The sequence below is a fragment of the Geotrypetes seraphini genome, chromosome 2 (assembly GCF_902459505.1).
Source record: "Geotrypetes seraphini chromosome 2, aGeoSer1.1, whole genome shotgun sequence".
NCBI lineage: Eukaryota > Metazoa > Chordata > Amphibia > Gymnophiona > Dermophiidae > Geotrypetes > Geotrypetes seraphini.
This window is the reverse complement of record NC_047085.1, coordinates 497,262,390-497,275,548: the sequence shown is the minus strand read 5'-3', so window position 1 is coordinate 497,275,548 and position 13,159 is coordinate 497,262,390. Positions and strand designations below refer to the sequence as shown.

Sequence of the window (13,159 nt, the reverse complement as noted above, 5' to 3'; positions counted from 1 at the left end):
AAAAGAAGGTTGGAATATGACCGATGACGATTTTGGTGCTGTTATGCAGTATGCATGAAAGTATAATATGCATACTGTTGCACCGCTGAGGTTTAAGCAGTCACTCTAAGGCTTTTCTGGATATGAATGTGACACCTTTTTCTGACATTCTGATCATTTGCGCCAAGCTGGGCACTTATTCAGTGTCTTCCCGGAAGATGCCGCAGCTTAAGCAGTGGTCTGGGGACTCTTCCTCTGAGGCCACCCTGAATACATTGCCCTTTCGAGGATGGCATCAGTTTGGCCAGGGTAAGGAGGCTCTCCTGGCCAAGTATACAAGATCGGAGGCCGAAGGCTTTGCCTGAGAATGGAATGTGTCCCACCAGGGGTTCGGGGCCTCTGCTTTTAGTCCTTGTTAGACGTCCTCGCTCCTCAGGGCAGAAGTGCCCTGCATTTCCCAGACCCTGTTTCATGGGGTCTGGCTGGCAGCAGTCCTGAAATGGATGTCCATCATGCCTCCCTCCTCAACCAGAAAACGCAGTTTTGGAATCTGGCCTTCGTCTCTCTACCACGCATCTCGGGGTGGGGGGGCTGTTTACTTTCTTGGCAGAATGGGAGTCTGTAACATCTGACAGCTGGGTCTTGGAAGTGTTGTGCGATGAGCTTACTTTGGAGTGTTTCCCCTTGTTTCCCCTGCAAACCGCCCCGTGGTGGTGCTTCGGATGTAGACTGTGGTCTGAAGACATTTGGATCTTGTGGCACTTGAGCCCGTGCAAGAAGGCAACTTAGGCTCTGGGAGATACTCGATATGTTTCATCGGCCCATTGAAAACTTCCGAAGTTGTAGAACGTGCCTAAGTTTCAAAATGGTCAATACGACCTTGAAGGTGCCCCAATTATGCATGGAGATGGTGCCCAAATTATGCATGGAAATGGTGCATTCTGTCATTGATTCACTAAAGCAGGGGGAGTTTCTGTCCTCCCTGGATTTCATAAAGGGATATCTGTTTATCCCTATTTTTCCAGCTCACAGGAAGTTTGTGGTTTTCACATCCTGGAGCTGCAATTTCAGTTGCGGCTCTTTCCTTTGTGTTGGCGATGGCGCCCAGGACTTTCACAAAGGTGTCTGTGGCAGCGGAAGCGCATCCTCACTGTTTGAGTGTCCCGGTCCACACGAATCTGGATGCTTTTTTGTTCTGAGCACCCTCTCTGGCAGAGGAATTCCAGGCGGTTCAGCAGGTGGTCCGCTTGCTGCAGCGTCTGGGCCGGGTGATCAACCTTCGGTGGAGTCATTTGAAGCCACTCAGGATTTGGAGTACCTGGGGTTTGCTTTCTCACAGGTTGTTAGACTGTAGTGTTCCTCCTATTCTATCACAGCCATATATAGATAAACACTGTGCAAGTCTGCCCAGTACTGGCCTTAGTTCTTCAATATTTACTATTTTCTGAGTATGTAGAATCTGAAAATAATAGTAAATATTGAAGAACTAAGGCCAGTACTGGGCAGCCTTGCACGGTCTTTGTCTGTACGTGACCATTTGGTTGAGGATGGGCTGGGGAGGGCTTCAATGGCTTTGATGGTGTAGATGGGCTTGCAAGCAGTGCATACAAATATATTTCATGCATATTCATTGGGGAAATCCTGAAAACCTGAATGGATTTCAGCCCTCGAGGACCGGAGTTGCCCACCCCTGGGCTAGAGTGAGCTTTGATGGAGACTTCAATAGTTGGAACCTAAGCACAGTACCGGGCAGAGCTTTGGATTCTTGCCCAGAAATAGCTAAGAAGAAGAAGAAGAAAAATTTAATTGAATCAGGTTGGGCCGGCTGGATGGAGCATTCGAGTCTTTATCTGACGTCAGAATTGTAAAAAAATAAAGTAAATAAACACCCAAACAAAACACCAAACAATGGAAATGAATTAATTAATGAATTATAAGTGCTCAGTTCAAAACAGCAAACTGTCACAGCAGCAGTGTCTTATGAAGGTGTTTTTCAATGAGAAAAATATATATTTTTCATTTATCTTTTTAATTGAGATGGCCAATATATTCTTCAGGCAAATGAGTTTTAAAGGATCCCATATTCAAGTCACTGCTGCCGGATGAAATCCAAGTGCTCTTAAAAATTGTGACATAATCCCTTTACTCCAACAAAATAAAAAAAAACAAAACCTTCCAAAAAATCAGCTGCTAATACTTCCACTGCTTCCTCAAGAAATATACAAATATTTGATAACGGTAGGCAGGTGGGTGCTATGATGTCTGCATTAACACCTTCATAAGACACTGCTGCTGTGTCAGTTTGGTGTTTTGAACTGAGTACTTTTCATTCATTCATTCATTTCCATTGTTTGGTGTTTATTTTTTCTGTAGATGTTCCTGGCTGCTTTTAGACTGACTGGATTCTACTGAGCATGCTCCAGGATATACTAGCAGAGGGGAGAGGTTGTTTTTTTCATTAGTTTGAAGCTTTCTACAGTGCCTGGAGATGTATAACCTACCGGTTCCAGAATAAAGTGTGGATTTAAAAGAGAGAAGATTAGCTCACGGGGGTAAGAACCTAATCTTTCATTCTTTTCCAGAAAAGTGGTATAAAATTGTATGTCTAAATTCGTGTGTGAAGAACATTCAGTGATGATTTTCAGTGGTGTAGCTTTAAATGCTAACCTTTCTTTGTTGATTACCAGATGAATTTTTTTTTTTTTTTTTTTTAATTAATGCAGGTAACGAATTTGGCCACCCGGAGTGGTTAGACTTCCCAAGAATAGGAAATAATGAGAGTTACCATTATGCTAGGAGACAGTTTAATTTAGTGGATGATCATCATCTTCGTTATCATTACCTGTATGCCTTTGACAGAGATATGAATAAACTGGAAGAAAGATGCGGCTGGCTTGCAGCTTCTCCGGTAAGCTGCTATCAATAAGATATTGTTCTGCTTTACAAATCAGTTGCATTCATATTTCGAATTACTGTATTCATCATTTTTATGAATATATTTTGAAAAATATTAATTACAGTGTAAAAATTGTTAAGCAGGCACATCCTGCTTGGCTTACTACTGTGTTTCCCTGAAAATAAGACAGTGTCTTATATGAATTTTGTGTCCAAAAAACACGCTAGGGCTTACTTTTGGGGATATCTTATTTTTTTTCATGTACAACAATCATCTCTCCCTTCCTCTCCTCTACCTCCAATTCTTCCTGTTTCCTTTCTCCCCCAATGTGTCGCATCTTTCCTCCCCTCTCACCCCAACCCTTTGTGCAGCATCTTTCTATTCCTCCCTCCCATCCCCCTGTGCTGCAGAACCCCACCAATCCTCCCACTGTGAGACTGACATACCTCCTCTCCGAGGCCTCCTAAAACAGCAGGGATGGGGGTTGCTGAATCGACAAGTCTGATTTTTTATTTATTTATTTTTTTTCCAGCAAATCAGGCAGCACTAGTGTCAAGGATGGAATCAGGGAATGTTGGGGACATTCAGGGGTGCTTCAGGGGGTTAATCTTAACTAGGGCTTATTTTGGGGGTAGGACTTATATTAAGAGCATCTTTAAAAATCATGCTTGTGCTTATTTTTGGGATAGGTCTTATTTTTGGGGAAACAGGGTATGTAGGATTTTTTTTTTCTTTAATCTGCACTGGTTTCCAGTTGCTTGGAGGGTTCAGTTTAAGGTGTTGATGATTATGCATCGTGTTTTTTATGATCAAACATCTTGGTATTTGAAACAAGTTTTGGCTGTATACATTCCTAGAAAAAATTTATCATCGATGAGTCATCGATGCAGTTAGTGGTAGAAAATGCTACATACTGTATGTAACAATGCTCCAATAGCAGGCTTAACTTTCCAAAGCTTTAATTGGATTAATAATTAACGTCATATGCATTATACATAAAATGTATAAACACGTGTTTTTCAGCAACTCTCCAGACCGGTATAGCTTAACAGATGGGTTATATACCTCATCATGACCAGCAGATGGAGACAGACAAAACTTTGGTATAGTATAATGTATACTAGGTGACTCTCCCTGAATCCCTCAGTCTTATCTCAGTCTGCTCTCGACAGCAGGTGTGAGTGAATTGTACCCATCTCCCTTGGTAGGGCTGTTGGAACTTGTTTTGGGGTTTTTACTACCTGTTTTGTGCCGGATTGAGCTTGGGTGGGCCCTGTTTGGGGGTCCATCTTACCTCGGGGGTGTCACACATGGCAGGTCTCATGCTGGGTCCCACCCCCTTTCCTCCATCTCCCCATTTTTTTAGAGGAGCCTCAGCAGTAAGCCTTGCCTCTTGGTTAGGCAAGGCATATTGCTTTGAGAGCCTGTGAAATCCTGTTCTGTGAAAGAAAAAAAAAATCCTGAGGCAGTGCCGGTCCGAAGGGTTGCTTTCCCTTTAAATTTGCTGTAAATTACTGTATTTGACTACTAACTGGCATTTCTTTCATTAGTCAGGTCGCGTATGGAGCAATGAGCACTTTACAAGGGAAAAAGTGCTCAGTTTGCTTCAGACGTGAGGCACTCGTGGCCGGCCTGTGCAAGCAGTGTACAGGCCGGGTGGTGGAGGAGCTTCATCGGCAGCAGGTGCCGGCATCCAGGGCTCTCCACTGCTAGTGCCTCGTGAGCCAGCAGGGAGTAACGGTGAAGCCCGGTCTTCCCCCACCACCCACGGAGGGATTTCCTCAGCCACCGACGGTAAGGGTAAAAAAGATTCCCTTACCGCCGAAGTGGCTAGGGATTCCCTAACAGCTGATGCTGGCTTGCCTGCTTTAGCGGCTGGGACAGTTCAGGCTTCCCAGCCACTACAGGCCCTGGAGGGATTATTTTTGGTGGGATCGATATCAGGGTTCAAGAAGGGATTGGATGAATTCCTGAAGAAAAAAGGGATAGAAGGGTATAGATAGAGATCATTATACAGGTCCTGGACCTAATGGGCCACCGCGTGAGCGGATTGCTGGGCAGGATGGACCCCTGGTCTGACCCAGCAGAGGCACTGCTTATGTTCTTATTTTTGGCGGGAGGCCCCAACATCTTGTCTGCAACCTCAGGTGACCTTCCCCCTGAATTGGAAAAACAGGGGCAGATTTCAGCAAGGTCCCATATTGTGGCAGGGGGTCCCATGGGGCCGCCGGGGGTTTTTCCCCCTGATTTAATTTTTGCTCTGTGCCGAGCTTATTTTCAGGCGCCCTCCTCCTCCTCTCTCATCCCAGGCGCCCGCTTGTTGTTTGGGACGAGGACTTGTGATCTGAGGAGCGTGTGGATCTTAAAGAGGACCTGGATCCTTAGGGAGACCTCCAGGATTCTCTTGAGGGGACGGCCACTGGCAGCGGGGTCTCTGCGGTTCCAGCTACCAACGAGGAGGCATCAGTGGTGCGCCATTTTCAGAGGGACAAGCTCCCAGATCTGATTCAGCAGGTCTCCTCGGTGTTGCGTTTTAAGAAGGCGCCACCAGAGATCCCGTGTGTGAGGGACCTACTTAGGGGTTCCACTCTGTTCCCCGCTCTTTTCTGATACATCCGAATATTCGGGCCATTATCCTGGCCCAGTGGTCTACGCCAGAGGCGCCTTTTTAAGTTTGGGCGCTCCATGGCTCGTTTGTCTCCCATCTCAGAGGGGGATAGGGTTACCTTAAAGTCTGCCAGTGGTGGACACAGTGGTCTCAATTATTGATAAGTGGCATGCAGTACCAGTTGAGGGTGGTTCTGCCTTACGGGTCTCTGAGGAACGTAAGTTGGAGACCATTCTTAAGCAGAATTTTGATGTCTTCCTTGGGGGTGCAGGCAGCTATTTGTGGGGGGTTGGTGGCTCAGGCCGTGTTTCGGTGGGCCAAGCAGGTCCTTGACCATGAGTCTGATGACTGGTCCTTGGTGGATTAAGAGCTGTGAAGATTGAAATGGCAGCCTCGTTCCTCTCCGACACCCTCTATGGCTTTTAACTTTGAAGGTATGTAGTCTTAGGAATGGGCGATTTTGTAAAGGGGACGGATCCTTGAAAAAGCCCATAGGCAAAACATATTGGAAGAAGTCCCCACTGACGTTAAGCTAAGTCTTTAAGTTACCTTATTGCAAATTTGCAGAGTGGTAAAAAGCAAACAAAAGTAGACAAACTATATAATCGGAACACTGAAGAGACCGATGAAGATGGTGTAGGGCAGGGGTGCCCAACACGTCGATCGCGATCGACCAGTAGCTCAGGAAGGCAACGCGAGTCGATCGCGGAGCCCATCCCGGGCTCCGTGATAGACTCGTGTTGCCGTCCTGATCTACGGGCGATCAGCCTTCCTCCCAGTTTTCTCCCTAGGGCCTTTTAGCTGGGCGGTCCGCCCAGCTCTCATCTGCCGCTGCTGAACATTAAAAAAACCCAAAAAAAAACCGGCTTGGAGATTTCAGCCCGTAGTGAACTTATGCTCCGGGCTCTAACGTGTGCGTGCTGGCTTCTCTTCTCTTCCCTCCGAAACCGGAAGTTATGTCCGGGGGGGAGGGGAGAAGGGAAGCCGGCACGCACATGTTGAGAGCCCTGAAGCAAGCGTTCGCTATGGGCTAATGCGGGAGACAAGCATTTGTTCTTCTTCCTGCCGGGTCCTGCCTACTTTCTATTTCCGCGAAGGCAGGACCCGGCAGCATTTCCCCTAATAGGTCGATCGCGATATTGGGCTGATCAGCCTTCCTCTTCCCGATGGCAGAATTGACGTCGGGGAGAGGAATGCTGGTTGGCCGAAGCAGGGAGAGCTTGGGTCCTGTTATTGGTGGCGTTTGGGTCCTGGTCCCCAATGGCAATGACAGTGGCAGTGGCTTGGGGGAGGGCAGGGAGAAAGAAAGAAAAAGGGCAGGCAGGGAGACAGAAGGAAAGAAGAGAAACAGAAAAAAAAGGAAGGGAGGCAGAGAGAAAGAAAGGGCAGGGAAGAGGAAGGAAAAGTTGGGGGAAGGAATGAGGTCTGGAGGAGAGGAAGCATACAGGCTAAAAGAAGGGAAGAAAGATTGTATGCACAGTCAGAAGAAGAAAGTGCAACCAGAGACTCATGAGATCACCAGACAATGTAGGAAAAATGATTTTATTCTAAATTTAGTGATCAAAATGTGTCTGAATTTATATGTGCTGTCTATATTTTACACTAAGGTCCCCTTTTACTAAATCGCAATAGAGGATTTTAGCGCAGGGAGCCTATGAGTGTCGAGAGCAGCGCTGAGCATTCAGCGCAGCTCCCTGCGCTAAAAACTGCTATCGTGGTTTAGTAAAAAGGGAGGGGGGTATATTTGTCTATTTTTGTATGGTTGTTACTGAGGTGATAGTGCATAGAGTCATCTGCTTTGACCTCTTTGAAAAACCCTGGAATAGGAATGATAATTAACATTTTCTATGCGTACAGTGTGCTTTGTGTTTTTTTTAAATTTTATTGTTGGTAGATCATTTTGACTTGGTCATTTAAAAAGTAGCTCGCAAGCCCAAAAAGTGTGGGCACCCCTGGTGTAGGGCTTTAACCTAGCAGTACATTTGTTCCCTGAGGTCTAAAAAGGTTATAAACATGTAATTATTTTTTGGACAATATCTTGTGTTTATACATTTTGTTTATGTATAATGCATATGACGTTAGTACATATATGAAAATAGCACAATTTGCTTTTTCAATTGTAGCAGCAAAAATGGTGGAACAAGTTGCCAGATAGTATGCAGTTAAATAAGAACTACGACCAGTTTCATAAGTCACTTAAAACATATTTATTTGTGCAGGCATTTGTGTTTATTTTATATAAAACAGGAATACATGAATATGGGGAAACAAGTGAGGAAATGAGATGTGTGATGCCTTAGAATCCGAACTTAATCCGTTCCAGAACCCAGTTCGAGTTCCAAGACAGTTTTTCCCATTGAAAATAATAGAAACAGGATTAATCCGTTTCTGGGTCCCACAAACTCAAATTTTAACAGTAAATGCACTGGATTTTAGGGGCAGAACCACACACTTACAATGTGCAGGGTGTTCGGATTCCAAAGCAGAGTTCGGGTTCTGAGGCAAAATTTACTACAAAAAAAAGTTTGGATTCCAAAACGTTCGAGTTCTGGGGCGTTCGGATTCCGAGGTACCACTGTATTTTGTTCCTTGTTTAGAATGTGATGTCTGTAGTTGATATGGATTTTATGTATGTTTCTTGTGTATCTCACTTAGGTTTTAAATGGATGATAAAATTTTAAAATAAATATAATTTGAATTGCCATTCGAAACTGCTATAGAAATGCTTTGCTATACACTATAAAATCATATGTGAATTTGCTAGTAGAAGAATGCCAACTTTAGAAAATCACTCCAGTACTAATGTCTCAACCTTGAATTCGGTAGCCCCTAGATTGAATTCCATAAACCTTTTTTTTAAATACAAATTTTTAAAAATGTGGTATTGTAGAGTCCTCCTTTTATAATCTAGTCTGACATCTTGAGAGGGAGAGAAATTTTAGAAATAACATTTGCATGTTCAGAATAATCTCTAAACTTTTGCAGGCCTATGTGAGTGCAAAGCATGAAGAGGATAAGGTCATTGCTTTTGAGAGGGCAAATCTCCTTTTTGTGTTCAACTTTCATCCATATAAAAGCTACACTGAATACAGAGTAGCGGCAAATTTATCAGGAAAATATCCTTTAATGGCATGTACTTCGTAATCATTTTTTTTCTAATTTTGCACTGCGATTAAACCATATTCTTAGTATCAAAATGCCTAGGATATATAAAGAAAACAGAATGTTAATAGATACATGGAAAACCTTAAGAAATGTGAATAATTTAACACCTATTTCAATACATAAATCAACAAATCAAACTTTATGGCTTAACTCCAAGATTTGAATTGGCAGATTTAAGGTCATCTGGAAGTACTAGATGATGGCAGGTATACGGATTCTAGATGATGTCGTATCTAATGGTAAACTGCTTGATTTTTCACAGTTATAACATAAATTTGGTCTTGATAAATCACAAAGTTTTAGATGGATGCAACTGAAGCAGGCCATTCAGGCGGGGTTCCCTGAATGGAAAAATCTTAATAATCAATATAGTTTGGAGTTCGTTTGCTTTCAGGTAAACTTCCAGGGTCACCAGGCCGCACAGTGGTATAAATTGATATCTGGATTTATGAATAAAAAACCAAAAACTGGTCTTCGGGACATTTGGAGTATTGAGATTAAACATCAAATTACTGCATCTCAATGGCCACAAATTTGGTCTTGGAGGATGAGATGTATAGTATCTGCATCAATGAGACAAACTTGGTTTTTTCTGTTACATAGAGCATTCTGGACCCCTGTTCATTTACAAAAATTAGATAGCTCTAAGTCTAATAGATGCTGGCAATGTCATCTTGAAGCAGGGACTTTAGATCATCTATTATTGTATTGTCCATTTATTTTGGCTTTTTGGAAATCGATTTGGGGGCCAAATAAATTGTTTATTAGAAAATCCAGTGGCTTTATCATATGATACTATATTATTTGGAATGTCAATGAGGGCGAAAAGTCAAATTTCTTCAAAAAATAATAAGCTTTTACTTATGATAGGAGTCACCATACAACAGATTACATTCAATTGGAAAAATTGGAGTAGATTAAATTACAGTTTTTGGTGGAATTCTTTGTGTCATATTTATAAAATGGAAAGAACATTAGCCACACAGAAAGGAAATTTTAGTAAATTTCAGGATGTTTGGGGGACCATTAACAGATTATTGTAATGAGTAGATAACATTTTCCCTTAAGAGTACAACTGCAAAGGAGAGGGGGAATTTCTAATCTTTTATTAAATGTTTTGATTAATAGAAAGAATATATAATATGATATACATGATTAAATTTTACTAATTTAAGTTGATAATAGAAAATCAAGTGATGATTTTTAAGATCAAATGTTATTTCCTGATGCACTTGTTGTAAGTTGTAAAAATGAATAAATAATTAAAAAAAAATAATAATAATAATTTTGCACTGCTTTTTACATGCATATGGGAGGTAATTTCATAAACGTACACTTTACAATTTCTTTTACACATGCTTAAATTCTCTCTCAGAGATTGAAGCAGGTGTAAAAGAAATTGTAAAATGTGTGTACATGCCAGAGCTGCCGAGAGACAAAACCAGGTCCAGGGCAAAAAGGGGCCCACTGCTGCCCCAGGTCCTCTGCTTGCTTGACTTTATTAAATCAGATGCTGCAGAATAATCACTCTATAAATTATTTGTAATGAAGTAGTTTAAATATCTATCAACTGCTGATGGAATTCATGCTCAGAGACATGAAGGCAGTAACAGGGGAAGAACCCCAACACTACCACCTCACCACCCAATCATCGCATTGTTCAACAGACTTAAGCTGATTATTAAGATTGTCGAGTATTTAACTTAGTAATGCCACACAGGTTATCTGATCTCTATATTGCACTGATAAGTTGAAAATGCATTGAAAATCGCAAACTTAGCTTATAGCTCGCTGGTTCCAACGTGCTGTAAGCTAAGTTTGCGATTACTAAGTTAAATACTCGACAATCTTGATAATCAACTTAAGACTGTTGAACAATGCGATGATTGGGTGGTGAGGTGGTAGTGTTGGGGTCCTTCCCCTGTTACAGCCTTCATGTCTCTGAGCATGAATTCCATCAGCAGTTGATACATATTTAAACTAGTTCTTTACGAACGATTTATAGAGTGATTATTCTACAGCATCTGATACAATCACTTTTAATCACTCAATATTCACAAGTGATTGAGTTCTTTGTCCCCCACCTTCGTTTGACTGCTCTGTCAAACCATGAATCCTGCTGTGACCCGCCTATGCAGAAACAGGAAGTTACTTCACAGGAGATGGGATGCAGCAGGAAGAAGAACCCGTGGTTGGCAGAGCATTCTTGATTACTGCTACCTGCAATTAAGTGGCTCCAAGCAAGTAGAAGATGATGGGGGAGGGGTTGGAAGGGAAAGAAAGATGCTGGGTCTCTACTGGGCTGCTGATGGAAGCCTGGCCTGGGGAATCTTGCTGCCCTCTTCCCCCCCCCCCCCCCCTTGGCAGCCTTGGTACATGCACACTTAGGTATCTTGTTATAAAACTATTCCTATGAAAGAAATCCAAAAATGATCCATTTAAGCTTATTTTATAAAGGCAAAATAGGCACATGTGCTCTGTTCTTGACATCTTGCATCGAGTTACCTAATTTAGACTTTTTGGGGAATGAGAAAATAGAATATGAAAAGTTTTAAATAAATACATTCTTTGTTATTGCTTTTGCCTGAAGGAAGGGGTGCTAATGTATAAGAAAAATGCATTTGTCAAGTGTTGGAAATTGTTTGCACTCTGGATTTCAATAGAAATATTTAAACGTAAATACAGTACATTTTCCAGGGATAAGTGATTGCTTTCCCAAGTCTATTTGGCTGGTAATTTTGTAAAGCCTTTCCTTCGAGGAACCTGTCCAAACCTTTTTTGCTGATGTGTTCAGGACTCAGGAGGTGAGGATTGGCAGTTTTTGCATTTTTTCAGGATTCCACGATTAATAAATTATCTGCTTTGAAAGCAGAGGGATGGATATTTTGGCGGGATCCCGACAATTGATAGGATGACAATTGGTAAGATCTTCCTACCAATGGTTGTATCCAGTTACTGTACCCAATTGTCCTTACCAATTGTCCTACCGCTATTGGTTGCACTGCACAGGTGGTCCCCCTGTACCTGTCGCATAGGCACCGACATCCCCCCAACCCACCCCAACACCCCTCTGACATCCGCACACCCCCTCCCACCACATACTCCCCTGACACTCTTTTGACATCTGCACGCCAACCTCCCGACACCCCACATATCCCCCAACACCCTTCTGACGTCTGCGCACCCACCTCCCGACATCCTACATACACCTTGTCACCCTTCTGACATCTGCACATCCCCCGACGTCCCTCCGATATCCCCACACACTCCCATACATTTCGCTGAAATATTGGCAAGAGGAATGCCCACTCCCTTCTACCTATAGAGCCGCTTCTACATAATGAGGATCTTTCCTCCTCCTAGTGAATCTTGCATAAATTCACCTCAATTTCTTCCGTTCTTTTTCCAGTCTTCCTGAGAAAACTGACGTAATAATTCAATGCAAAGAATTGTTTCATTATCTATTTGTTTAACGGTCTGCTGTACATTTTGCAGAGTAGCTTGTTTTTGAGTCTTTTATCCAAATCAATTTCTGTGACCATCAGCACTGGTTTAGGAAGGGCAGCTCTTAACAAGCTGCCATCCTCAACTACCTCACCAGATGATATCCACTAAAGAATTAAATAGCTGAGAAGAAATCGTTTTACTTTGCAGGGAAACAGACTTGTCCTCTAACGAAAAGTTCACAGGTTGTGGAGGGGTTCTGTCTAGAAATGACAAGCAGTTATTGGGGATAAGTCATCTCCCATAACCACATAAATAGGTCTCGCATGTGAATCCATGGGCCCTTAGAAGCAAACGTTAATCCAGGTAAAGAGTTATTCTTTCTCCTTCTCCCCATGACAAAAATAAGCCCCTGTAACACTGCATAGAGCCCAGGCATTGTAACACCTCCACAGAAGCTCAAGTATTGAAACACCTTTTACAGAGCTCATGCAACTTCCCAGTCATTAGTAGCGGTATAGAAGCTCACAATAAATATACCCAGAAACAGGTCTATCATTTGAGGTAGAGAATGACACGGGGACACATTTTCCCCGTTCCTGTGGGAATTTATTTTCCCATCCCATCTTGGCGAGTTCTTTTCCTGTCCCTGCCCCATTCCTACAAGCTCCATCCTCATCTGCACAAGCCTCAAATACTTATAATCATAAGAAGGGTGACTAAAATAATATAAAAAGAGATGCGTAAACACTAAAGAGGTCAAGGCTGTTTGATTTTGAGGGCAGATATAAATATATCCTGAGTAAACACTGCTCTTTCAAACAGTACAAAGACTAGGAGACATACCATGAAGTTACTAAGGGCTCCTTTTACAAAGGTGTGCTAGCCGAAAAATTACCACCTGCTTAAAAGGAGGTGGTAGCAGCTAGCACGCGTGGCATTTTAGCGTGCGCTAAAACCGCTAGCGCACCTTTGTAAAAGGAGCCCTAAGTAATACATTCAAAACAAATAGGAGATAACTTTTATCTTTTCACTTAATGCATAGTTGAGCTCTTTAACTTGTTGCT

The 13,159-nt window shown here is 42.6% G+C and overlaps 1 protein-coding gene across 1 annotated transcript in view; it reads left to right on the top strand.

The window, feature by feature from the left end:
• GBE1 (1,4-alpha-glucan branching enzyme 1) overlaps positions 1-13,159 on the top strand; it is a 130,121-nt gene that overhangs the window by 105,048 nt on the left and 11,914 nt on the right. The window contains exons 13-14 of the mRNA XM_033932016.1: positions 2,703-2,887; positions 8,469-8,599. Of these exons, the coding sequence (XP_033787907.1) occupies positions 2,703-2,887; positions 8,469-8,599 (316 nt within the window). The remainder of the gene's footprint in view (positions 1-2,702; positions 2,888-8,468; positions 8,600-13,159) is intronic.